This window comes from Saimiri boliviensis, chromosome 2 (genome assembly GCF_048565385.1).
Source record: "Saimiri boliviensis isolate mSaiBol1 chromosome 2, mSaiBol1.pri, whole genome shotgun sequence".
Lineage (NCBI taxonomy): Eukaryota > Metazoa > Chordata > Mammalia > Primates > Cebidae > Saimiri > Saimiri boliviensis.
The window spans coordinates 9,478,004-9,505,879 of record NC_133450.1 but is presented as its reverse complement, the minus strand read 5'-3'; the positions used below and the strand labels follow the sequence as shown (position 1 = coordinate 9,505,879).

Genomic DNA, 27,876 nt, shown 5'->3' with positions numbered 1-27,876 from the left:
CATTTTGTGTGGATACGTGTTTTATATCAAGATGTGGAAATTCTGGGTCATATGGTAACTTTATGTGTAACTTTTTCAGGAACTACCCAACTGTTTTCCAAAGGGGCTGAATCACTTCACAATCCTACTAGCAATGTATGATGGGTTCAGTTTTCCATATCCTCCCTGACATTTGTCATCTTCTGTCTTTTTTATCACTGTCTATCATAGGACAGACAGCCCAGCTGTAAGGGCTTTAGACAGCCAATACTGTGGTGACATCATAGAAGACAACCTGGGCCTGGAGAGTTAAGACCTGAGGGCTGAATCCTGGCCTGGTCCATCTTGTGCTACAAGTGTTTAAGCAGAGGGTGGAGGCTTTGGGGCAGAGTGAAAGGAAACATTGAACTTGAATTTGAACTCTCTGTCTCTAACTTGCTGAATACATTTAGTTAAGTTACTTAACTGGTCTGTGAGTATTTCTTCTCTGCAAAATGTCCTGGCCCACCAGGCTGTCGGAGAGACCAAAGGAAGTAGTGATGGTGGGAAATATTTGGAAAGCAGTAAAGATCTGCGTAAATGCAAGGTGGAAAAGTCACTGCTATCATGGTGTGAATGCAGTCACAGCATCACTGCTGTCATGGTGTGAATGCAGTCACAGCACGCCATTCTCTGACCAATCCCCACAGTGTGGGTCCATCTCACTGGGGCCCTGTCATTTCAGAACCTAAAGAGAAGAAAGCCTGGGCCAGTCACCCCTGGATAAGAGGAAGAGACTGAGGCTTAGAGAGGTGGAGAGACGGCTGTGGGAAGCTCTAATCCATAGCCAGAGCTGATCGACCTGATTCAGTTCACGGAGGCCCAGGGCCCTAGTTAGAGCAAGGCAGAGGCCGTGGGACCACCGTGAGACCTCACAAGCCCATAAACGTTTTCCTTTGCCTCCCAGCACTGTGAGTGCTGAGGAGGATGCCAGATGGCTCCGGTGGGTGACTCAGCAGTTTAAGACCATTGCAGGAGAAGATGGGGAGATCAGCCTGCAAGAATTCAAAACAGCTCTGCGTGTGAAAGAGACAGGTGTTGGCCCACAGTGGAAGCCCTGCATTGGTCGTTATGTGCCCTGGTTCTCAGGGCATAGCCCTTACAAGGAGGGAAAGGGAGCTCCGTGGGGTTCCTGAGGTCTCCACCTTGTAGCGGAGCTGGTGGGCTGTTTCTAGCACCCTCCCATTCCTCTTAGTAACCATGGCCTCCTGGGGTCTTCGAAACAACACATGAAGTTGGTAATCAGTAGCTTGTCAAATCTTAAGCAATATGATTAACCCCAGTTTCCACTAGGTTTATGGGCAGAGCTGATGCTCTGACTTAGGCTTTCTTCCGAGATAAGCTTGTTAATGGTCTGCACCTGTTAACACTCTATCTGCTGTGACACACTGTCCCCAGTCCTCTGGGCTCTGCAGCCACCCTGCATGCCCTGACCCAAGGAGGAGACATCAGCGGAGATGTGAGGACTGGAGCCTGAAATGCCAGCCTTTCCCAGCTGTCCTTGGGACTGGCATCAGATGCTCTCCTGGTCCTTGACAGACACTAGCCGATAAGCATCTGAATGCCCTGCTTGAATCAGAAGGGCCCTCCCCTGCTGGTCCTGGGGATACTGCTGAGAACTCTAACTGCACACCTCCTCTCACAACAAATACGGGGAAGGAAAAAAATCTCATTTTCCCTAATAAGATAGTCCCATCCAAATGAGAGGCTATAAAACATCTTAAGACAAAGAGCATTCAGGAGGGTAGAGAGTGATAAAGGTACTACCCAGGGATCCTGGGGATGAAGAAGCAAGCCCAGGGAGGGTTATCAGTCTACAGCGGACTTCAGCCTATACCTCATACTTGTGAACCCCTCATGGTTTTATTAAGTCAGACACTATAGCCCCAAAGGGTCATCCCCTTGCCGTGAGGGGAGTCTCCTAGGACACAGCATCTCTAGGACACTCATCGAATCCTGTCTTTTTAATTTCTGTGCTCCCAGTGTCTTAATACCAGGCCTGGCAGGTAAAGGCTACACAGCACAAGACTGCTCAGTGAATGAATGAGTGAATTGGTGATTAAGAACAAGCCTAAAGTATAAAACATAGGCAACCTTACAAACAAACTAAAGAAAGGACTTGGACCTTCCAGTGGAATCTGTAAGTCCTTCCCAAATTCACTCATCCCTTGGGCTTACCCCAAGGCGGGTGAGACAGGGCTGGAAGGAGCCACAGGAGGACCCCCTGTCTGACCCTTTCCCATGTTGGTTAAGGAACCACCCAGAGGCCTGGACTGCAAGGCTGATGGGGGTGATTGTATGTAGGGGGCAGACAGCCCATGCAAATTACAAAGCCCAGTGTCAGAAGGGGGCCTGAAACCCAAACCAAGTCCATGCTCACTGCAGGGATCAGAACAGGTCTTCCACTGAGCAGATCACCATGGGTGTTCAGGCACCTGCATCCTGCCTGAATACTGCCACCCCGTGGTGCACCTCCTTGCCACCCCTCGCTACCCTCCCACACACAGGAAGACAGTGAACAAATTGGAAGCCCAGGCCCTGTGGCCACAGTTGTGCCTGTCTTCCACTCTTCTTGCCCACAGTCCTTCTTTGCAGAGAGATTCTTTGCCCTATTTGACTCCGGTGGAAGTGGCACCATCACCCTCCAGGAGCTGCGGGACGCACTGACCCTGTTCATCCACGGCGGCCCCATGGACAAACTCAAATTCCTCTTCTAGGTGTATGACATGGATGGTAAGGGCTCTTCCTGGGTGTGGGCTGGGGTGGGGAGAACAGTCGGGGCCCTCAGTGAGAACTGGCCATTTCACCTCGTTAGGCCTGGAGGTGCCACCCGAGGCTGCCGAGCCCAGCCTGGGACTGGTTTCTCCAGGTGAGACTGACGATTCATTCCCTCACTTCTCTCCCCGTGTCCCTGTCTCTCTGTCTGATCCCTGCTCGCTTTCTGGGGCAGAGGGAGGAAAGGGGGACTCTGGCACAGGAGACAAATGCCTTCTATTCAACTTACCAGAGGCCAGAACCTTCTTTTGTTCTTTTTTATGTTTGAAAAAAAAAATCTCTGTTGCTTTTTCCTTTTCATCATAATATAAGCTCACTATGAACATTTTAGGCAATACAGAGTGGTATAAGGAAGAACACAAAAAGCACCTGTCACATTCTGCTGTATCGCCTTCTAACTGGTTGCACATACACACTCCACTCACCTTTTTTCTTTTTAACAAAATGGGATTATGTTATGCATACTGCGATTTTTCACTTTAAAAAAGTCAACATTTTGAAATGTAAAAATACATTGCTTTACAGTATGATTTTTATTGTGGTAAAATATACATAACATAAAAATTGCCATCTTTTTTTTTTTTTTTTTTTTGAGACTGAGTCTTGTTCTGTAGCCCTTAGGCTGGAGTGCAGTGGTGTAACTTGGCTCACTGCAACCTCCGCCTCCCGGGTTCCAGTGATTCTCCTGCCTCAGCCTCCCGAGTAGCTGGGATTACAGGAGTGTGCCACCAGGCCTGGCTAATTTTTATTTTTAGTAGAGATGGGGTTTCATCCTGTTGGCCTGGCTGGTCTCAAACTCCTAACTTGAGGTGATCCACCCACCTAGGCCTCCCAAAGTGCTGGAATTACAGGTGTGAGCCACCGCACCCAGCCATAATTTGCCATCTTAACCATCTTTAAGCATACAGTTCAGTGGCATTAAACACATTCACATTCCTGTGCAACATCACCACCCTTTATCTGCAGAAGCTTTTTGTCCTTCCACGGAAACTCTGTGCCCACTGAACGCTGATCGCCCATTCCTCCTCCCCTAGTCCCTGGCCACCACCATTCTATGAATACTTTCTCTAAGAATCTGATTTCTCTAGGCACCTCATCCAAGTGGGATTATACAATATTTGTCATTTTGTAACTGGCTTATGTAACTTGAGTGTCCTCAAGCTTCATCCGTGTCATAGCAAGTGACAGAATTTTATGCCTTTTTAAGGCTGTATAATATTCCATTGTGAGTATGTGCCATAGTTTGTTTATCCACTCACCAATTAGTGGACATTTGAGCTGTTTCTACCTTTTAACTATTGTGATCAATGCTGCTATGAATATTGGTGCAAATATCTGAGTTCCTGCTTTCAATTCTTCTGGGTATATATCCAGAAGAGGAATTGCTGGATGACATGGTAATTCTCTTTTAATTTTTTGAGGAACTGCTATACTGTTTTCCACAGTGGCTGCGTTATTTTACATTCCTACCAGTAATGTACAAGTGCTTCAGATTCTCCACATTCTTGCTAACACTTGTTATTTTCTGCTTTTTTTTTTTTTTTTTTTTTTTTGAGATGGAGTCTTGTTCTGTTGCCCAGGCTGGAGTGCAATGGCACAATGTTGGCTCATCACAGACTCCGTCTCCCAGGTTCAAGCAATTCTCCTGCCTCAGCCTCCCAAGTAGCTGGGACTACAGGTGCCCACCACCACATCCAGCTAATTTTTATACTTTTAGTAGAGATGAGGTTTCACCATGTTGGCCAGGCTGGTCCCAAATTCCTGACCTCAGGTGATCTGCCTGCCTTGGCCTCCCAAAGTACTAGGATTACAGGTGTGAGCCACTGTGCTCAGCTTTATATTCTGCTTTTCGATGATAGCCATCCTAATGGATGTGAGGTGGTAACTCACTGCATTTATGGTGCCATTTTTTGGCTGCATTGTACTCCACTGTATGTGTCATGCAGCATGGTGTAGTATTTAAGACTCTAAGGACAAGCTACCTAAGTTCAAATCTCAGTTCCATCACTTATTATGTGAACTCAGGCAAGTTGCTTAACTTCTCTGTACCTCAATTTATTTATCAAGTGGGAGTTATGATAATAATAGTTCATACTCATAGGGTTGAGATGAAGGTTAAATTAGTTAACTTATGAGCAATGGGAGCCATCACAGAGTGTTGAGCAAGGGATTCACAGGGATGGACCTGCATTCTGAAAAGTTTTTCTTCAGCAGTGTTCGCTTTGCTGCCCTGGTGCAGGAGGGCAGAAAACAGGTAGCTGGCTTCACCCAGCGATGGGATTTTCTGAGAGTCAGTGGAATCGAAGGTTAGAGGGACAAGGAAGGAGAATGTGTGCATGAGAATTGTGAAGGAGGACCCTGGATTTGAAATTGGCCAACAGAGAGATGAAGGCAGATAGAAGAGGCCATGAAGGAGCTGAGGAGGGACTGGTCCTCCAGATGAGTACAGAAACCTGCTGCCGTCATGGCTCTTGACTAGGAAAGCAGAGCAGGAGGTGCATGGAGGTTTGACTGGGGAGTGGTATAACATACTCTAATAGATCCTGCATTGTAATGTGATTACGGACTTCGGCTTGGGCCAGAATGATGATCACACCACCAGTGAGAATTTCCATTTATATGCAATGGCCTTCTTCCAGATACTGCATTTGGTGTTTTGCAATTATCTAGTGTCCTTGAACCAGTTCCGAGAGGGAAGAATTATTCCTCTCATTTTAGAGATGAGCAAAGTGAGGTCCACGACCCCAGAGAACTTAGAACCCACTATCACAGAGTGAAGGAGAGGCAGGAGCAGGGTGCCACACTGAGTGTGTCCATATCCAAAGTAGGCCAAGAAGTCATTAATCATGGACTCTGCTGCTCAGGAAGAAAAAGATACATACAGGAAAATCTCATCTCTGTTAGTAGTTTTGGCTTCTGTAGTTAGTTTTGTAACTAACTACAGGGGAAGATTCATCATTGACGAGCAGGAATGCCCACCTCTAGCTCAGATATGCTTCTAGATATCAGCTTCTTGTTAAAGTGGGTTTTATGGGTTTTCTTTTACATTTATCTTTATTATTTTTAAATTGTTAATTTTAATTTTTGTGGGCACATAATAGGTATATATATTTATGGGGTACATAGGATGTTTTGATACATACAATGTGTAATAATCACATCCTGTAAAATGGGGTACCCATTCCTGGAGTGGGCTTTGCGTTAACAGTGTAACCAGCTGACCAAGAGTTCATTCCAGGAGTGGGAGGCATGTGACTTATTTTCTTGGTCACTTGCTCTTGCATTATCAACACGACTGTCAATCTGTGGTTTCTCTTCCGGGAAACTTTTAAAGCTACTTGTCCTTCCTGTGAGGGGTAGTTAGCTGAGTTTCGGTAACACCAAATACTGGAACCTGCAAGTCCACATCCTTGGCACACATAAACGTACTGAAAGCAAATGAGCAATGGGAGAACCCTGGTGAACCACTCTGCATTTAGGGAAGTCTGCTCCTCCTCCAAGGCGCCTCGAGAACTAACATGGCACACACCCATCTGACACAGGGACTAACATGGCACTGATCTCCTTCCTCTCTCCCAGGTCACTCATCTCCTCATCAAGCGGCCCCCTTCCTTTCACTATAGACCTGGGGACTACTTGTATCTGAACATCCCCACCGTCGCCCACTATGAGTGGATCCCCTTCACCATCAGCAGTGCTCCTGAGCAGAAAGGTAACAGCCACTTCCTCCGGTCACTCTGCTCATATTCACTGAGTTCCCACCATGGGCCTCAAGTACAGGCTGGGAACTCGGAACACAGCACTGAGCATGACCAAAAACACAAAGTCAGCCTCAAAAAGCTCTCTTTGAAGTGGGAGCAGGCATGCAGACACCGACTGTCACGGCAAGGGCTGTACCTGCTGCACTGAAGTCTTACAGGGAGGGCCTGGCTTGGCGGGGAGAAGCCTTTGCAGACACAAGGGCATTCAACTAGACTTTGAATGATTAGTAGGAGTTTGCCAGATAGGGAAAGAGATGGGGAGGAGGCAGAGGAAAAAGCAGAGGTAAAAACTTGAGGACCTGGAAACTCCGAAGAGGCCTGTAGCTAAAGCTACAGTGGGGAGCAGGAGGAGTAGCAAGGCCTGGGCCAACCCTGTCTTGCCATTGGGGAATTTAATGTCTAGGGTTGAAATCTAGGTGGAATCCTGCTTGGCCAACCAGAGGACCTGTCCAAGATCACACCAGGAGCAAAGCTCTGGGATATGCAGGGATAGGTAGGAAAAGCAGAACGTTCTCTGCTGTTAATTAGGGAAACTTCCTGAAGGAGGAAGCTGACTTTCAAAATCAGATGAGTCATGGCACACTGCGGCTCAATGGGTTAGATACACTAAAAGCTGTTTCCTAGGGCCCGGGGAACTGTGAGTCAGGGGAGGTCCTGGCTTCTCTGGGAAGAGCTTGGAAGAGGAATAGCACCTTCAAATGAGCTGGGCAATGAAGGATGCAGTGTGCACTGAAGGAATTGACAGCTGGGGAAGAGGAAGGGCATTTCAGGCAGAGGGGAAAGAATATTTTAGGCTAGGAGGGGAGTGCTCTCCAGTCACACCCTGAAACTGACTTGTGCTGGACCATAGGAGCCACTGTTAAATTTTCAGGAATTTCATGAGCTGGTTATTCAACACAGTTGCTATGGTGGGAGCATTTACACCACAGAAATGGGCAGAAGCTAACAATCAAGACTGTTACCCCTTCTCCCAAAGTCAGTTTACCAGCATATCACTGATGTTCTCCTTCAAAAGGGCTTCGTGTTCCTTGAATGGTTTGGACAGAAAAAGCAATTCCCTTTTTATAAAGTTGCTCAGACTGGCAAGGGCGAGGAAGCTTCTAAGAAATGCCTAACACTGTCCATTCCAAGACCCATAACTCTCTGCTCTACTCCCTGCAGGGTTCCGAGATGTTTTTGGAGAACCACCAATTCCGTAACATCAAGGTGAGGGGCTGCAGGGGGTGGACATGAGCAAGAACTCCTGCCCAACCAAAGGAAATGAAGTCTTTGCCTTTAAGGAGGGGCTACTGTGGTTCTGGGTACTGAGGGTCCTCAAATTCCCATGGGCTGACATTCAGGTATCTGGGTCTTGTAACCACAGCCCTCCCCCTGCTCTTTATATCGAAGGGTACTCAGTCTCATCCTTGACCTGTCTCTTCTCCAGGAGCAGAGATGGGTGTGCAGTGTACAGAGCTACACGCTCTCTGTCCCTGCCTCCCGGGCACCCCACGGTGCACACCCGGCGGTGGCAGACACAGCATCCCAGGGATTCGGATTGGGTCCTTGTTTTCACCAGCTCTGCATTCTAACACCTAGAGCTCTCCCCACTTGCTGGTGCTGAGAGCACAGCAAGTGAAAAGCGCACTGGAGTGGGAGCCGCTTAGACCTGGCTTCCAGCCCAGGAGATGTCTTTCTAAGTATAAAGGGGATCCTGAAGCCCTGGGGACATCCCCTGATAGCAGGGGAGACCAGCATCACCCCCCATCTCTCTTCTCTGATGTCCTCTTGTGCACAGTGCTACATCGATGGGCCTTATGGGACGCCCACCCGCCGGATCTTTGCCTCTGAGCACACTGTGCTCATTGGGGCAGGCATCGGCATCACCCCCTTTGCTTCCATCCTGCAGAATGTCATGTACTGGTGGGCAAACAGGGTTCTCCTTCCTGCATCCTGGGTCAGAGCCCGAAGGCACCCTCCCCGCGCCTCCTCCCTTTATACCTTCTTCTTCCACTCCTCTCACCTGTCTCTCTCTGCCCTTCTGTCTCTTTTCTCTCCTGCTCTGCCCTCCTCTCCTTTTTGTGTCTCATCCTTCCCCTTCCTCATACAGTGGGCTCTGCCACTCCATCCTTGCTCCCTGTCCCTCCTTGTTCTCTGGGGTCCTGAAAAGTCTCACCCCAAGTTTCAAATCCCTTCCTCCTGCCTCCCCTCAGGCACCAGAAAAGAAAGCATGTTTGCCCCAGCTGCCAGCACTCCTGGATAGAAGGTGTCCAAGACAACATGAAGGTCCATAAGGTGAGTACCGCCTCCTGCAGGCAGGCCTCCAGACCTTCTCCCCTGGACACCTCCTAAAATAGGAGCCCACCCTCCTGTGCAAAGGTGGGAGTGGCGAAGTGATCCCTGATGGGATCATCTTTCTTTCCCACAGTACCCTGAGTTGTCTTATAAATTAGTTCTCCTCGTGCCTCCTGTATGTGTGAGCCCTGCCCCCACTTCAACATTCCCATCCCCTCTGAGAGATGTTCTCAACATTTCTTTTAAGGTTGCATAGCTTGATAGTCAGGAAGTCTGGATTCAGTTACAGCCGTGATGCTACCTATCCATGACCCTCTGGTGGTTTTAAGAATGAAAACATACTGGCTGGGCACAGTGGCTCAAGCCTACAATCCCAGCACTTTGGGAGGTTGAGGCAGGCAGATCACTTGAACCCAAGAGCTCAACACCAGCCTGGGCAACGTGGCGAAACCCTATCTCTACCAAAAATATCTTCGAGATGTATCCGTGTTGTTGTATGTATCAATAAGTCATTCATTCCTTTTCATTGTTGAGTAGTATTCTGTTTTATGGGCATACCACCATTGTCCAATTATCTTTGAAAAAGACATTTAAAAATCAGAAGAACAATTTTTTTAATTTTTATAGATGTATTTAGCATTTCTGGGTTCTTTTCACTTTTTGTGCCTAGATCTGGATTTCTATCTGGTTAAGTTTTCCTTCTGCTTGAAGAGCTGATGGTTCTTTGTAGTGCAGGTCTGCTGGTGAGAAATTTTTTTGGCTTTTGACTGCAAACACCTTATCTCACCTTGTAAAACCCTGTCTCAAAAAAAAAAAAAAAAAAAAAAGAAGGTTTGAATGTCCTTCCCTCAAGCCCTCCAAACTCTCCCTCCTCACTGCCCAGGTGTTTGCTGTATTCTGTTTTTTACTAAGCATTTATTCTCATCATTACTAAGTATGATAAAACGTTTCTCTGAGTCATATCATGGGACTCCTTTGTGGAATACTGAGGGTTTACACTATATTTAAAAGTTAATCTATTAAAATCATTGTTTTGTTTATGATTTATACAAGGAGAAATATCTTTGGATATGTTTCTAACTTTTTAAGAGAATTGGTGTAGTGTTTTAGACTTGTTGAGATCATTAGAACTAGATTGTATTTAACTATTTAATTATTAGGTTGTCATGAGTAAATTCAAATTCCAATGATAAACACAGTTTATATGTTCAAGTAATCAAACACAGTTTTCTACAAGAAACTATCCAAACAGATATAGTTTACCATAATAAACATTCAGAGCCTTAAAGTTCAAGTCAACAGTCTTTGGAAGATAACTCTTCAAGCTTAGAATAGTTCAGTAAAGCCCCTTGCCCTTTCTTGTAAATACAATCACAGCAAATATTTGTATAGCATTGCCTTCTTTTTTCTAAATGCTTTTACATGTGCTAATTCATTAGGAACTCAATTTTATGATGACAAGCTAAAGGAAAAGTTTAAATTTAAATTTTCTAGTTACTGGCACATAAATATTTGCTGTTTGCTTCTTCCTAATCTGTATACACAAAGGGTAACAGCTAACCCGGTGCTTTGCATTCTCAAATCCACTTGAGTCAACAACTCTATCACATCAAATTTCTTTCAGGGTTTCTCATTACCTGCAGCTGAAACTCATGGCTTCTGATTTCCACTTTAATTATACGTCAAAGTTTGCATTAAAGAATTTTTGGTTTATAATTTTCAATTTCTGTAGCTTCAGCGTCCATTATTCTGCCTGAGTTTGTATCTTTACTCCAGCCTTAATAGCTAGAGGGCCTTGGGCACATTATTTCGCTGCTTTGCCTCAAAAACAGTTATCTGAAAAAAATGGACACTACTAGTAACCACTTCATAGGATTGTAATGGGAATCAGATGAGATGTCCTCTGCAGAACACGTAGCACAGTGACTGGAGCTCAATAAACTGCTAGATAAATTTAGTGGTGGTGGTCATAGTAACTGCTTAATAAATTTCTTAGTAGTAGAAGCACTAGTAGTAATAACTGTTTAATACAAGGAGTAGTAGTATTTAATGGCTATATAATGAATGGTAGAGTATACCATAAATTATTTAACCAAGCTCCTACTGCTGAACATGTTGTTTATTCCGAACTCTCCATAATCCCAAAAAAAAAAAAAAACACTAACATTAACATATTTGTGCACATAGTTTTTTTCCTTGCTTTGGATGATTTTCTTAGGACAGTGTCCCAGAAATGAGATGTCTGTCTCCAACACTGCTGGATAGAGGATGAGACCATGCCAGCCCACCCTCCACGGCCCCTTTATCTTCTCCCCCCCCCCACCATGGTGTCTCCCCTTCTCTCCTCTTACCCCTCTCTGGGGTATGGAGACTCTGAGGGGGGGTAAGAAGGGGCAGAGTCCCCCCAGGTGGGCATCTCATAATGCATCCCCCTCTCTCCCACACCACCCAGCATGACTAGGGCTTGAGTGAGATGTGACCTGAAATGTGCTATCCCTCCCAGGGCCATTTGCATTGTAACAGCGGCTGAGACCTTAGGCCAAATGAAAAATGGGCTGATAGTGACATAGGAAAGGCTAGAGAGCACGTTGGAATGGCAAAGCTCCTTTCGTCTGGGTGTCGGGGGAGAGAGGGAGAGAAGGATGAGGTGATCCTCAGCTCAGGAATGCTCCTTCCCACATCCTAAATCAGGGCCTGCCAACTTGGGCTTGAACCAACGCACAAGCCCAAGGCAGCACTCACCAATCTTTTTCTCATCATGGCACACATAAACGTGATGACATTCGGATGTCACGTCTGGATATGGCACGCAGAGATGTCCACGTGGGAGCTGCGAAGTGCTGAAGGAGCAGTATTCCAGCAGACTGTAATTTCTTGGTACAGAACTGCAGGTGTTCTGACCTCGTGGGCTCCTTGGGGCCAGGCTCCTCCCCTGTCTCTTCAGCCCTCCCATGCCCTTTCCCAAAGCTCTGTTTCACTATGTCACTCCCTACTCAGTTACTCTCAGCTCTCCTCGCTTTCCTATCTGGGCATTCAAGACCCTTCTTATTCTGGCCTCAACCTGTTTCCAGTCCCATCTCCTTTCTCTCCCGTCTGAGGATGCGGCTCCAGCCAGGCACCACGCCCTGCCCCGTGAACATCACATTTGTTCCAGCCTCTCACTCTGTGCTCACGCTAGTCCTTAGCACGCATTCCCTTCACCTTTGCTTTTACTTTTGCCCTTCGTCCCACACCTAACCCAGTCCCTGTCCCTTCTGGAAAGCAGCTCTGTCTGCATCAGCCCTTCCCTGCATATCAGTAGCCTTCACACTCTGATCCATTTACTCCACCCTTGACCCTTTAGTCTAAATTACCTTTTCATGTATGTGTGGATTGTGTCCCCAGCCAGGCTGAGGACAGACATGTAAAGCATGGAAGGGCGTGAGCTTTGGAGCCCAGGGACTTACTGCCCTGGGATGCATTTCTCCTTCTATAAGTACAAAAAGTCTTGGCTGGGCACAGTGGCTCACACCTGTAATCCTGGCACTTTGGGAGGCTGAGGCAGGTGCATCACTTGAGTCCAGGAGTTCAAGACCAGCCTGAACAACATAGTGAAACCCTGTCTGTACAAAAATACTAAATAAATAGATATAGGCCGGGCGTGGTGGCTCAAGCCTGTAATCCCAGCACTTTGGGAGGCCAAGGCGGGTGGATCACGAGGTCAAGAGATCGAGACCACCCTGGTCAACATGGTGAAACCCCGTCTCTACTAAAAATACAAAAAAAAAATTAGCTGGGCATGGTGGCGTGTGCCTATAATCCCAGCTACTCAGGATGCTGAGGCAGGAGAATTGCCTGAACCCAGGAGGCGGAGGTTGCGGTGAGCCGAGATCGCGCCATTGCACTCCAGCCTGGGCAACAAGAGCAAAACTCCGTCTCAAAAAACAAAACAAAACAAAACAAAAAAACAATTGATATAAAAGGTCTAACTCTTGGAGTGGTTGTAAGGCTCACCTTTGTGTATATAAAGTAACTAATGTGTGCCATGCACATAGTAGGCCCAGCTCAAGCAACAGACTGCCTTTCCTCTCCGTGGCACTGGTCGCATGACAGAGCCTGGGCAAACACAGTTGGCTGATGGTGTGAGTTCCAAGATCTATGGGTCTCCTTCCAAGCCCCAGGGTGAGGTAGTGACCAGCATCCTGCCCAGCGCCCATCACGGGCACTAGACCCTCAGTGCAGCCCTTGTCTCCTGCCCGACAGGCCGCTTCCTGGAGTTGCACATGTACATGACATCTGCACTGGGCAAGAATGACATGAAGGCCATTGGCCTGCAGATGGCCCTTGACCTCCTGGCCAAGAAGGAAAAGAAAGACTCCATCACGGGGCTGCAGACGCGCACCCAGCCTGGGTGGCCTGACTGGCACAAGGTAATGCCAGCTGTGAGCCCTGCAGGTATGGGTGAAGCTGAGAGCCCGAGGCAGCGATTGGGAGATGAGGGCCAAGCAGCCAGAGGCAAAGTGTGAGGTTACAGTCCAGAGTCCAGACGAGGCCTCATGGTGCAAAAGGTGAACAGGGCACCCACACTGGCTTCATCACTAGCCTTTATTCCTCCATTAGCCTCAGTTTCCCCATCTGTTCAGAGAGGAAGTTAGTCTCTATGACCTCAAAGACCCCTGCAGCCTTGACTCCCTATGGACCAGTGTCAGAAGGCCTGAGCAGACAGGGACCTGGAAAAACACCAAATCTTATCCTCTCCCATTACAAATGGGTAAACTGAGGTTCAGAGATATGAAATTGTTTGCAAATCTTTAATTTTATTTCTCAGATTGGTTTTATGATTATTTTTCTTCCCTGGACACTTACCTGTCAGGGTATACAGTTTACAGGAAGTGGCCCAGTAGGTATTGCTTTAAAAAGTGCTGCAGATGACCCTATGCCTGGGTCACGACACCTGAGTGGGAGGGGAAGGTCAGTGGTGAGTGCTTGGACATCAAAGAGGACTTTCTTTCTTTCTTTCTTTTTTTTTTGAGACAAAGTCTTGTTCTGTCACCCAGGCTTGAGAGCAGTGGTGCGATCTTGGCTCCTGCAGCCTCTGCCTATCAGGTTCAAGCAATTCTCCTGCCTCAGCCTTCAAGTAGCTGGGACTACTTGCCGACCACCATGCCTGGCTAATTCTTGTATACGTATGTGTGTGTGTGTGTGTGTGTGTGTGTGTGTGTGTGTGTGTGTCTATGTATGTATATATATATATATATATATATATATATATATATATACATATATATATATATATTTGTAGAGACGGGGTTTCACCTTATTGGCCAGGCTGATCTCAAACCCCTGACCTCATGATCTGCCCACCTCGACCGCCTAAAGTGCTGGGATTACAGGCGTGAGCCACCAGGCCCAGCTTCAAAGAGAACTTTCAGAGAAAGGCAGTTCGTACGAGGAATTTGGGGTAGAAAAGCGTTCTCACTGGGGGAAAATACTGACGTCAGGAAAGATACTTGAATCATAGCAGGTGGCCAGCCCTGGACTAACAGCAGCTTCAGTCTGCCCGTGGGGGCCGCAGAGCACTGTATGCCTCTCCGCCTGTCTGATTTAGTGCCTGTCTCCCACAGTGGCAGATCCTTGAGTGGAGGGCCTGGGTCTTGTTTATTTCTGGCCCTGGTCCCCTACCTGGGGTTCTGGGTCATGTTGCCAGTCAAACAAATGGCCCTTTTTTTTTGGAGACGGAGTCTCGCTCTGTCACCCAGGCTGGAGTGCAATGGTGCCATCTTGGCTTACTGCAACCTCTGCCCCCTGGGTTCAAGCGATTCTCCTGTCTCAACCTCCTGAGTAGCTGGGACTACATGTGTCCAGCAAACATGCCTGGCCAATTTTTGTATTTTTAGTAGAGACAGAGTTTCATCACATTGGCTAGGCTGGTCTCAAACTCCTGACCTTGTGATCTGCCTGCCTTGGCCTCCCAAAGTGCTGGGATTACAGGTGTGAGCCACGGCGCCCAGCTGAACAAATGGCTCTTAATTGAACAGCTGAGTGTCAAACTCTGCTGTAAAACCCAGCAGCTATGCCATGCAGCTCTTTGTGTAAAATGGGGACACTCATTGCTGCTGACCGGTTATGCTATTACCTCCAGGCGGTTGTGTCAGTGGTGAGTCAGCAGCTCCATCTATCCTCCGTCTTCTCTTCCCCATCCCCACTGACTGCAGGTATTCCAGAAAGTGGCTGCTGAGAAGGGCAAGGTGCAGGTCTTCTTCTGTGGCTCCCCAGCTCTGGCCAGGGTGCTGAAGGGCCATTGCAAGAAGTTCGGCTTCAAATTTTTCCAAGAGAATTTCTAGCCTCACCTCTCCAAGCTGTGCCCCAAATCCACACCATGGGTCTGCTTCATCGCATTAGTATAGGTGCCCTCACAGGGACCAGCTCAGACAACTCACCCAGTTAAGACAAAGCCCAGGGATCGCCTAATCCTGCTCAACACGGAGAACAGGAGACTCTAAGGGGAGATGAACTTCTTCCAGAACTCAGGGGAAGGGACAGTGCCTTGTTCAGTCTGCTGTACATTCCTGGCTTGCTGTGAATCTGAGGAAACCAGAGGCTGGTGGCTGGAGGCTGGAGCATGGGGATGGGGCTCAAGGGGGCAGCGGGCAGCCACTCCTCCAAAAGTTTTCCGAGGCAGCCTTCCCCTACATCCATGGTCCCAGACCTGCCCAATCATCACAGTCAGTTGGAAGCTTGTTTCTCTGGCATCTTGTAAAGTCTTTCAAACAAAGTGAGAAGAATCATACAGTGAGCAGCGTTACCTACTTTCCAAACTCCTCAGTTAAGATTTTGCTCTGTTTATCACATATTATCCATCAGTTCCTCCTCCCGCTTCCATCTGTCAATTTATCTGATTTTTTGGGTGCATTTTCAAGTTAGGTGCAGATATCTCGGCACCCCTTGCCACTGGGAGGAGCCTTCTTTAAATGCACGTTCCTTGGTCCCGCTCCAGAAATTCTGTTTCGGATGATCTGGGTATGAAACCTGGAAGATGTATGTATGCAAAGTCTATTTGCGTAGGGAGAAATAAGCAGCATCTTTCCCTGCCCCTCCTTGTGTCTTTGTCTTCCCATCTCCCTCCCCGTCCCGGTGCCTCCCTCTGGCCTCGCTGGGCTCTGTACGTTGGCCTCTTCCTTCTCTCTGTGTGCTGAGTTGCTTGAGAAACAGGATGCAGACAGCCTCTCTGTGTGCCTCTCTGTTATGGAAACGCCAAGTGCTTGGGGATGAAGCAGGCTAAGCCTGGAAGCTCAGCTCAGCCACACCCTGACTGTGTGACCCTGGAAGCCTCCCCACATGTTTTTTCATCTGTGAAATGGGCTGATGCCATCCCTTGGTCACAGTTGCTGTGAGGTGAAATGAGACGTCAAGTGCTGAAGACATTCCTCCCCCACTGTGGTGCAGCTCCTTGCTGAACCAGGCTTTCGTGCGTCTGCATCACTTCTCCTCACCCCAGCTCCCTCCTTCTCTGTGTACCAGCCTCTGTTTGCATCTGGCCCTGTTTGGGCAGGAGGGAACGGCAGAGGCAGCAAAGGCTCTCTCAGCACACGCTGTGGGGAGGAGCGGCCGTGGGCAGAGGGCAGGGCGGGCCTCACCTCCTCCATCTGAGCTGGGCATTTCCACCTGCACTACACTGTGAGCTCTGTGAACCGCAGATTTCCTGGGCATCCTCCACCTTGCAGTCAGTCCTGCTAGGACTTTACTTCTTGACAGCGTAAAGCACCTTTTCCCAAGTCCGCCATCATGGGGTTGGAACCAGGCATGTTCCAATGGGATTGTAGCTGGCACCGTTTTTTCCCCAAGGGTTGGAAGTCCATGGTGGGGGAGGGGGAGGTGAAGAAGCCGGATCATAACCTGGACGATGATGTCCCTTATCTAAGGTGTGGCTGGGATGCAGTAGATGGGGTTGGGGGTGACGTGCACGGGATGAGCCAGTTGGAAGGAGGAGGACAGGGGAGACTCTCTTCTGAAAGGAGTGATAGGAAGGGGATAGTGGAGGAAGAAGCAGACGCAGGCTGGGAGGGCAAAAATACCCTGGGGACTGGGACAGACCAGGATGGGAGTGAGGATGTCATCTTTAAGATGCGAGGAGGAACAGGAGGAAGAATCCGAGAAGAGGAGTGGGGCCTGGCTGCCAGCTCTGCAGTGAAGGAGAGGCTCATTCGGTGTGGGTGGGTGGAAAGCAGGGACCAGGCTGGCACCGAGTCTCCATCTCCCAGGACCGGGAGTCAGCCAGGCCAGGAGACCTGGCATAGAGGTCTTCCAACTGGATCCTGTTTAATTTCCAGCAAGCCTGGGGAGGCACACGACTCAGTGAGGAAACTCACACCTGGGGTTTTACCAGCCTGAGGCCACACACTCTTGGAACCTCTTTCCCTCTGTTGAGTCTGTACTTTCTCCTCTTCACCAGGCTTGTGAAGGCTTGTACAAAACACTCTCCGGAGCACAGAAGGAAAACTAAAGAGGGTGTCCTGACTTAAGGCTGGAGGATGTAGAGGGTGTGCCAAAATCATTTGGAAACGTGGCAGAATCTGTTTAGCACAGGATTTTTCACACATGCACACACACACACACACACACACACACACACACATGTCACCATTTTGCATTCTTTCTAGTCTCTGTCCGCACTGCCTTACACACGAGCCCCGTCCTCAGTCCTTTGCTCTCTCGTAGCAGATTTCCACCAGGGTCCAACCCATATATACAAATAACCAGCTGTTCGTTTAGGACTTCATATCACAGTGGGTGGGAGCAGGTGGAAGAACTTGAATATACGATTCTAAAATCCATGAATGCCCATGTGTGACTTATGACCACGTCCCCACGTCCTGAGGTTTTTCTCTCCAGACAGATTCCAGTTGCCCACGAGAGGGCGCTGCAGAATCAGGGATCTCAGGAGGGTTTGTTTCCCAGGAAGGGAGACTGTTTCCTGAGTGGCCGTGAATAAAAGGGAAAGGGTCCGGGAAGACAGCGCCCTGTTCCAAAGCTCCCCACCAGAGGCAAACCCTCCAGGCTCCATCTCTGTGAAGTCAGGAGACTTCATGTTCAACGTCAGAGTTTCTCTAGCTGTCAGCTCCTCTCCACCGCTGCCTTCCCCCCAAAACTCTACCCTCCCCATACCCAGTGTCTAGTTCTGGGCTTTCCTCTTTTCTCCTTGCAACAAAACGTTCATTGGTGAGGTCAAGTTGAGCTGACCAGTCCTGGCTCGGGGAGAGTTCACAGGTCCAGGCTTTGCGTGCCCCAGTGGACATGTCATGGAAGGCCGCAGGACCGCAGACGTGAGTGTACAGCATGTGTGATCTGACCATTTGGATGTTTCCCAGATGTGCAGATGGGCCTCCTCGGCCATCAACTGGAAAACGCATCCGGAGGGCTGGCTGACTTTTCTGCTTTCACCAGATGTTGGCAATGCTGTAGACACACCTGGGCCCACAACAGATAAGGCTGACACACACACAGAGAAGAGAGAGGCAGCACAGGCAGGTTATCAGCACATGTGCCCGTCCTCCCCCATCCAGCTGCAAACTCCCCAAGACCAGACGTGTGGACCCGAAGCCTAGCACAGAGTGTAGACGGGATGTCGGTTCCTGCCAGGGGAAGGGGTTATGTAAATGGAATTATCGTCACAAAGGGTCTTTTGCATCTAATTGTCATTTGTAATTTGGGGAATAAAAGCACAAACACAAGCCCACTGAACCACTTTGCCAGGTGCCACGGCTCTGTTCTGTGAGGGCAGCGCTGACAGAGACGGCATTCCTGAAATGAGCCATCAGGAGGGGCTGCCCAGCGGAGCGGTGCGGAGCCGCGCAAGTGAAGGCTATTAATACACTGAGCCAGGAGCATTTGTGGGAGGGGAGGGGGCGTGGACAACATGGAGAAGAGTCACCAGGCTGTCAGACAAGGTTGAAGGCAGGGAGGAGGAATGAGGAACATTAGCTGAGACTGGCTCTGGGCCAACCTGTTGGAGACGCATTGGATGAACCTTGGCTCTCTGGAAGGCGGGGCACCGAGCTCTCTACACTTGTCTCCGCCCCGGTCTACTGTGTGACCTTGGGTGTGCCATTTGACCTCTCTGAGTTCTGTCTTCTTATAAAGTGTACAGATCAAGTATGTATGTGTTTAAGCACTTGTATATGCATTTACAATCATCGTTTCTAAAAGGATACATGAATATATATTTATCTGTGTGCTCTGAGGAGTGGGAATGGAGGGATACAATGAAGAAAAGGATTTTGTTTTTATTTATACTTTTTGCCTTTCTGTGAAGTTTAAGTTTTTATTAATTTTATAGTTTTATTTTAAAAAGAAACTCAAAGTAGAATGTCATGTAAAAGAAAAAAAACAAGTACCAAGTATTTGATATGATCCTATTTATAACACAGAAATTAAAGGAGATATACATATATATGATCATATATATGCAATGTGAGGATAAATAGGTAAAAATACACGGAAAGAGAGTTAGAAGCCAGCCCTTCTCTATCTTGGGCCTAGCATTGCCAACATCTGGTGAAAAGAGAAAGGCCAGCCAGCCGCCCGGATGAGTTTTCCTGTTGACGGCCAGTGATGCCCAAATGCCAAGCAGTTCTCAGTGGTTAACTGTGGAGGAGGAAGAGGTAGACTTGAATGTTTTCCCCTTGTATGTTTCCTGTATTTGTGTATTACCTGTGTAAGGTTTCACTTCCTGTATTACTTCTGTGATATTTTGCTTTTTAATTTATGTACTTTTGCATGGCTTGTATCTATTTATTAAGAGTAAAAGAGGCCGGGCGTGGTGGTTCATGCCTGTAATCCCAGCACTTTGGGAGGCTGAGGCAGGCGGATCCCGAGGTCAGGAGATAGAGACCATCTTGGCCAACATGGTGAAACCCCGTCTCTACTTAAAATACTAAAAAAAAAAAAAAAAAAAAAAAAAAAATTAGCTGGGCGTGGTGGCACGTGCCTGTAGTCCCAGCTACTGGAGAGGCTGAGGCAGGAGAACTGCTTGAACCCGGGAGGCAGAGGTTGCAGTGAGCCAAGATCGCACCACTGTGCTACAGCCTGGTGCCTGGCAACAGAGAGAGACTGTGTCTCAAAAAAAAAAAAAAAAAAAAAAAAAAAGTAAAACAAAATGCAGAGATTATCTGCAGTATTGTCTAAGATCCTGAGTACTGATTTGTTTTCAAGTGAAAGTATTTTGGACCTAAGCAAAGGGACCGGCCCTCGACGTCAGAGGTCACTCCCTGGCCTCTTCAAAAAGGGAGGCTGCTACAGTGCCCATTACCAATATGTAAAGCTGCTGGCCCGGAATGGCCTAAGTATTCAAATAAAAGGTTCTGTCAAGGCCCAAAGCTAGTCCAGAAGGACTGTGGAGACCAGGGGCATACATGTGAAATTGTGTGCACAGGGGCTAAGCCCAGCACCTGCCCAGCCTGGGAGTTCAGATGCCGCAGGCACGCTGTCTGTGCTGAACAAATACTCATTCAACCAGCCTTCCTGATAGATTGATGCATCTTTTTATGATCTGTCTTTACAATATGAGACTCTCTCCTTTTAAAAATAAGATTAATTCAGACAAGACATTTATTTTATGAGGAAACTCATCCCAGTGGGAAAAATACTCAAGCTGAATTGCAGACATGGCTGGAAAGAGACTTGACTCTCAAGGAAGCTTCCAGCTGCCAACCTTAGCCACCCAGCCATGGCCCCAAAGGGGCTGCCCTGATACTACTCAGGGACAAATGGGCCATCTTTAACGACCCTAGCTGTGTGAGCGTAGCCTCTTGGAGAAAAAAGAAAGAAAGGTAGTGAGTTTTAGTGTGGCAGGGGAGAAAAGGGTGCATTTTTGGTAAAGGAAAAAAAAATTCTGAGATTTACCCAAATTTGGCTGGACATGAGTTTATACATACAGATGAAGCTTGTCTTTAAATAACCCTAAAGAGTGTTCAAGAACAGTGAGATTTGTCTCTGTGACCCCAGTGACTAGAATAGCGCCACCACCTTGTGGGTGCTTGGCGTGTTGCATGGATGTTTCCACTGCTGTGATCCGTTCCAACTGGTGACCCCATGAGGTACCCTTGACTCCTCTATCTCCCCATCTTCCTCCTTCAGCCAATCACCAAGCCTGTCAACATGGCCTTCTAATTGCTTCTCAAACCCCTTTCCTTCCCCCTTGGCCCTGCATTGGTTCAGTCCTTAAATTGCCTTTTGCCCGGACTGGTGCAGCAGAGCCAGGCTGGAGAAAGGAAGACCGGTTAGCTGGAATGGAAGCTTGGAACTGATGTACCTTTCTCCAGCCTGGCTCTGATCCATCCTCCACACGCTGCTGTGGGTCTGACTGCACACCTTCGTTTTGGATGACTCTCCTACGACAGTCACCAAACTCCTGAGTCTGGTACACGTTACACAAACCCTGTCCCGCATAAGCCCTCATGAAGATCTACTACCACTCCCGCCATTATTCGCTGGCCCTTGCCTACCTCTCAGGTCTTGGCGGTGTCCACCTTGCTCTTTGTGCCTTAAATAACATCATTTCGTGCTCCCTCAGGACACTGTGCTGGTTCACACCTCCAAGCCTTTCCTTCTGCATTGCCTGACACTTGGAGCACCCTTCCCCACTTTCAGATTGAGATTTCAGAACACTCGATCACCAGCCTGTCTGTAAAGACTTCCTTGCCGGTCCCACCCATGGCAGAATAAACAGCCTCCTCTGTATGATTGTACAGCAGGTACCTACTTGTACCTACACATGGATGGCACAGTATTGCATTTGCCTACTTCCTTGTCTGTGAACTCCTCGTGGGTTTTGTCTCCCGCGTGCCTGGTGGTCAGAGTAAGTGTTGGGAAGCTGCCTTGACTTCTTTGAACCTTCGTCTCGTTCCTTTCCTTACCTTCTCTGCTGGTCCTGTTTGCCTGCATCCCACCATCCCCGAAGGCAAACAGGACCAGTGGTACAGGTGGATAGAGCAGGCAGCTGCCTTTCAAGGTACACCTTTAGGGGCCCTAGAAAGATCCCACCTCCCCCCAGCTCTAGATTTCCCACACATGTTTTCATTCCATAGCCAGGGATCAGGTGGGATTTGCAAACCCTACAAATCCATTGGCAGGGTGTACTCCACCTTAAAGTCACACTAAGATGGGACAGGCTGGTGACAGAGCTGCTCCCAGCTCCCTCTTTGCATAATTGAGGAGGTGGGGCTTATGGTCCCTGGTTCCTCTGTGCTACCTCCTCCTTCTCTTCCTCGTTCTTCTCCCTCTTTCTTCTTTTAACTCAAAAGAGATGAATGACTTAGAAAGCAAATGAATCAGAGACAGGGAAAGCAGAAAGAGAGGGTAATTTTGCCAAGTTATTATTCAAAGGACCTCTCTGGGACTGAGAGCAAGAGTGGTCCCATCAATCACCCAGCAGAATGGGGCAGGCGGGGGACACAGTGCTTGGTGTCTGTGGATAGCTGTATGTGTAAACAACCAGGCCAGGAGTCTGGGGCCCTTGCCAGATGTCACGGAGGAAAGAGGCCAGAGGGACACTAAATGGGAACAGTTAACCCAAAGGCCTGAGAGGACTTCACTGATCTGCTTTACTCAACAGGCCAGAGCCCCTGAAAGCCCCATTCTAGGGCAGGCCAAGAGTGCAAGGAAGGCGACGTGGCTGGCAGGGGCGTGGCAGGAGCCTGTTCTACCCAAGGCTTTGCTACCCTGAGGGAAGAAGCCGCTGCTTCTTTTGATCAGATGAGGATTCAAGCCATACTCATTCCTGTTTTCCAGGACTTAGCCCAGTGAACACACTTTGAATGAACGAATGAATGAATGACAAAATTATCACAGCACATTGTTTCTCTTAGTTTTTAAAATTACTTTAAATCTTATCTTAACCATAATTTTTATGCATAGGTTATCCCTGCTTGTTAAATTGTAATTAGAGTCTACTTGGAGAGTAGGAACCAGATCTGATTCCTCTCTGTTCGCAAGTTTGGCTTACAAGAGGCATTTGAAAATTAGTGTGAAGGGAAGGGGGCGGGATGGAAGGACAGAGCCTCTTAAATGGTGTCAGAGCCACGGTCTATCCCCAGAGTCCTGTTGAGCTATTGTCTGGTGGATTCTTCATCCCTGGGCCCTATGTTAGAGCATGTCATGGTGCTAAGCAGGTAAGTTTCTTGAATTCCTGTCATTCAAGGTGCTGGGGTTCTACACTGAGCAGAAAAATCAAGATCCCTGCTCTGAGTTTTCTCACCTGTAAAATGGGGATGATGAATGAATGTACATGAGGTGTTTAGCGCAGTATGTGGCAGGTAGTATATTTCAATCAGTGTTGGCTGTCATCATCCTCATCACGATTACATTCTATGGAGGCGGGCAGGCAGAAACCAAGTAAACAGATGAATAAACAATGACACTGCAGAGAGTAAGTGATCTGAGAAAATAAAAAAGGGAAGCAGCAGAGAGTACATGCAGAGAGGAGCGTGGGTGCTGGGAGTCAAGCCCCTGGGGTGCACATGCCAGGAGCTGTGTCATGACAGGAAGTCGTGAAATGCTTGGGGTTTTAGTTCTCCCTGTGCCCTGTAAAGCAAGGTCAGTGAGGCCCACCTCACCATGGGGAGTGTGTGTGTGTGGGGGGGGGTGAGAATGTATGCGAGTGCATGTGTGTGTTCATGGGTGTGAGTGTGTGCTTTTGGGGGAGGAGGTAGAGAATTGGATAAGGTAACAACCGGGAATGACCAGCACTGGGGCACAGAGAAAGGTCTAATAAATGCTGATCGTTGTTCATGCCTATGACAAGCCTCGACAGATGCTAATTCAGTGATAATGTGATTTGGAAATTTTCCAGATGTGAGGACTTTCTCAGGGAAATGTTATTCAGCAGTGGGGTCACCATGGGTTCCCCACCTTGTATGTGCCCCTCCCGAGCCCCACTGCCACCTAGAGGTCTCTGCAGCCCCTCATCTTCATGTCCTTTGTGACCAAGCCACATTTGGAGGCCTAATAAACATACCTCCCCTTCCCAGGAGGATCATCAGGCTGCAGGATGGGGGAGAGCGCCTGGCAGCAGCGCCCCTCCCTGTGTCCGTCTCCAAACGCTGACGATCCCGGGCTGCAAGAGTGCAATGGAGATCAAATCGCAGCCCCTCCAGCTCATTAGCGCTGCATTATGAATTCCGGGGATAATGTATGTATGTGCTTTCCTCTCCTGATTGCTGCTGAAATCTCCTGCCTGTTTATCAAATCCGAGCCATGCTCCACAGCCTCTGCTCCTTGGCTCTGGGCTCCTCTTCTCTGGCGGAGGAAAGAAGGAAAGGCTCCTGGGGGATTCCAGTTCTAGTGAAGAGGATGATGGTGACAGTGAGCAGGAAATAAGCTTGGCTTTAGGGGCAGAGGGCAGAAGGCTTCATAAAGCACCTGACCCCCCCACCCAGGGCTGCACTGAGGCTAAACTCCCAGGGAGGAAGGCCCTGCTGAATCAGCTGAGACCTACTTTGTCACCACTAGAGAATCACTCATTCATTATTTCACCCCACAGGCACTGACTGAGTGTCTGCCTCATGCCAGACACTGTGCCAGGCAACGAGGATACCAAGATGAAGCACTTGAGTGAGAGGGAAGCACACAGGCCCATGGTGCCAATACAAGGGGAAGATGTCAGCACAGTCCTCATGAGATGCTGGGGCAGCATGAAAGAGAGAGGAAGCAAGGTCAGGGTGGGGGCAAGATGACCGCAGGCGGTGGTATCAAAGGAGGAATGGGACTTCACCAGCTGGAAACGGGAGTGGGGAGGGTACATTTGTGCACATGAGTCTTGGTATGTGAAAAGACTGGGTGGTCCCATCGTCTGATGGAACCAGACACGCCCTTGCTTTCATATCTTTTAGTCGCTCTTCCTTGCTTTTTAACACCTTTTAGTGGGGTGGGGCTGGGCCTGGACCTCATGGGACAACACGTTTAGCAGCTGTGAGCAGGGCGTGTTCCCTGGAAGGCGCGTGGGCAGGACAGGCAGGGAAAGTGACTAGGACAATGACTGCTGTGAACTGTGCATTCGGTTGCCACCAGATCCATTTTCACTTCTTCTGGGCACAGGTTGTTTCAGATGCATGTGTGTCATCTCCCGCCAGTCTGAAAGCCCCGAGGCTGGACCCTTCCTTCCCTCTTCACATGTCCTACTTGGAAAGACCGCAGGAAACAGCAACCACACAATGACTTTTTGTCATATTTTGGATTGTTTCAATGCCGTTTTACAATTATTTCACGATTTCCTTGCTATTTGCAATGATATATTTGCCATGGAATGTTTACCTTCTCTAGTGTCTGCCTCCCCTGCAAACACAGAGACAGCCCGACCCCCTGACTACCTGCCTCCCTTCCTTCTCCCTTGCACACTGAACCCTTGTTCTCGGCAGCCCCAGGTGAAAAACAGTGACCAGATTAACCGTGAAGATTCTGAGGTAGCCACAGGCCTGATTCTCCAGTGATGGTAAGGGAGGATCTGCTGGGGATTCCGGGGAAGCTTTTGCTCTTCTGCTGAAAGGAGGTGCCACCTCTTTCTCCTGCTTCTTGTCTTGACTGAGATTCCTGGACATCCTGAGATCTCCTGTGCCCGTGAGGCAGAAGCCATTCAGGACAGTGACCAGGTCCTGCCCTGACCCAGGCTGCCTTCTTGCTCCATGAGGGCAAGAAGTTTGCTTTTCTCTCTGCTGTTTCCAGCTCCTAGAACAGCGCCTGGTATGTGGTGGCCATTCAACCATCCTTTGTAGATTGAGGGAAGGTCTACATCGCTTAGGCCGATATGAGCGGGGAGTTCTGTTCCTTACAACTGAACATACACCTAACTCAGTGACTGTGAAAAATGATAACAGCGTATGCTAAGATTATAAATGGCGTAAACTGGGTAGAATCACAAACTAAGGTACCACCCTAAAATTTGAAGAAAGATGCCATCATGAGCTACCTGGCTTCCTGACCCCTCAGTCCTTCTCTTCCCAGAGCTGGAACCACTTGTCCCTTGCCCCTCCAGCTTGTACTTGCACCCACGTTCCTCAAGGGACTGGCAGAATGGCTCATTTTCCTGTAAGTCCACGTTTCATAGCACAGGTCCTCACCTTCTGGCCTTGCCCTGACTCCCTGAGCTGAGGATTCAAGCACAACCCAGATCTTCCCAGGCAGGAGAGCGTCAAAGCCCCATCAAACACAGGAAGGGAGACAAGCAAAGCAGGGAAAACCCCAGAGTCATTCCTGCCCTGTGGCTACAGCCTCGCTTTATCCCAGTTGTGAGCTATTAATCTGCCCATTACCAACCAGTTATCTCTGGTCTGGGCTATGCTTCCCTAGCTTGTCTCTGCTCCTCATCAGCCACACAGAGGGGCCCTTACAACCCCCATCCACTGGGGTGATAAGGTTCTTGGAGGAGACCTAAAAGGGTCCTCTGTAAACAGGCTATATGCATCTTTCTGAGCCCCCTCCAATGGGTGCTGAAGAGGAAGATCCCCCCCACCCCAGAGACTCCACAATCAGGGGCATCTATAAAGGAATTATGCTGCCATTTGCAAGTCACGTTTTCGCCAAACAGAATGAAGCCTATGAAATAACCAGCTTTCCTGAGGTCCCTGCTGCAGGTCTAGAATCTGACTTGGCAAGATCTCCTTTGAGACCCATTATGTTTATGTCCAGCTGATAACAAACTTAAGTTTCTCAACTTCCACTCCACATGCTCCTATTTTATTGCTATATTGCTATCAATGCCCCCCCCCACCGACTCCCAACCCCAGCCATTCTTTGAGCTGTCACCAGCCCTTTGCTTCAAAATCCAGCTCAAGACTCTCTCCCTGTAGGAGTGTTCCTAACCCTAACCCAACCCCAATGATCCCATCACTAAACAGTCTGTTTACATCACACTTCCAAGCACACACACTTGTGTGTGGATTAGTAAATGTCTAGAATCTTTGGAGTTGCCTTTGTACAATCTTCTTGCTCAAACTAAGTTCCTGAAGGCAATTGTGGGCCGTTCTGCTGTCTCCCTCCTAATGAGAGCTCATTTGGTACATAGTGAAAGCTCAAAAATACTGCTGGGCTGGGCGCGGTGATTCACTCCTGTGATTCCAGCACTTTGGAAGGCCAAGGTGGGTGGATCAGAGGTCAGGAGTTCAAGACCAGCCTGGCCAATATGGTGAAGCCCCATCTCTACCAAAAACAGAAAAAAATTAGCCAGTCGTGGTGGCACATGCCTGTACTCCCAGCTGCTCTGGAGGCTAAGGCAGAAGAATTGCTTGAACCCAGGAGGTGGAGGTTGCAGTGAGCCAAGATCACGCCACTGCGCTCCAGCCTGGGTGACAGAGCAAGACTCCCTATACATATGTGTATGTGTGTGTGTATATATACATGTGTGTGTGTGTATATACATATACAAATACACACACACACACACACACACACACACATATATATATATATGTATATATGGAGAGAGAGAGAGAGAGCGAGCTTTTTCAATAATCTGTTGCTTTGTAATACACCTTTCCAAAAGTGAATGGCTTAGGACAACCATTCTATTATCACTCCTGGGATCAGCTGGGCGGTTCTTCTGTTGCACATGATAGCAGCTAGGGCTGTAGCCATCTGGGGACTGGCCTGGTCTGGAGTATTCAGGATAGGTCACTCACCTGGCTGGTGCCTTGAGGGGTGGATGGAGGCCTGGCTCCGTTGTGAAGCGGGGACAGCTGGGCCTCCCTGTGTCCCTCTCTTTCTCTATTTATATATTCTCAAGGCCTCTCCTTCTCCGCTTGCTCTCCCCATGTGATCTCTCCAGCACAGAGACCACACTTCTTACATATGGACTTAAGGATCCCCAAAGCACAAAAACATAAACTTTGGGGATTTTTAAAACTTAGACCACTAGCAGCTTAGCGTCACTTTCAACACACTTTATTGGTTAAAGCAGTTCACAGGCCAGCTCAGATTCAGTGTGGGAGGGGATCATACCAGGGTGGTGTGATTCGCTAGGGGAGGTCTGATTCACTAGGGGACATCATGGGATACTTGCTACCCCTGACTGAATGCCCAG

General features: G+C 48.5%; 1 protein-coding gene across 1 annotated transcript; it reads left to right on the top strand.

The window, feature by feature from the left end:
- Nucleotides 1-31: 31 nt before the first annotated feature.
- Nucleotides 32-19,963, top strand: NOX5 (NADPH oxidase 5). Its single transcript, XM_074389571.1, is given in 12 exon segments — nt 32-54; nt 830-1,055; nt 2,601-2,751; nt 5,433-5,617; nt 6,373-6,505; nt 7,716-7,749; nt 8,235-8,456; nt 8,747-8,837; nt 9,499-9,520; nt 9,918-9,965; nt 13,050-13,237; nt 15,023-19,963. Coding segments are annotated over 12 exon segments (1,452 nt in total). The 3' UTR covers nt 15,152-19,963.
- The last annotated feature ends 7,913 nt before the right edge of the window (nt 19,964-27,876 follow it).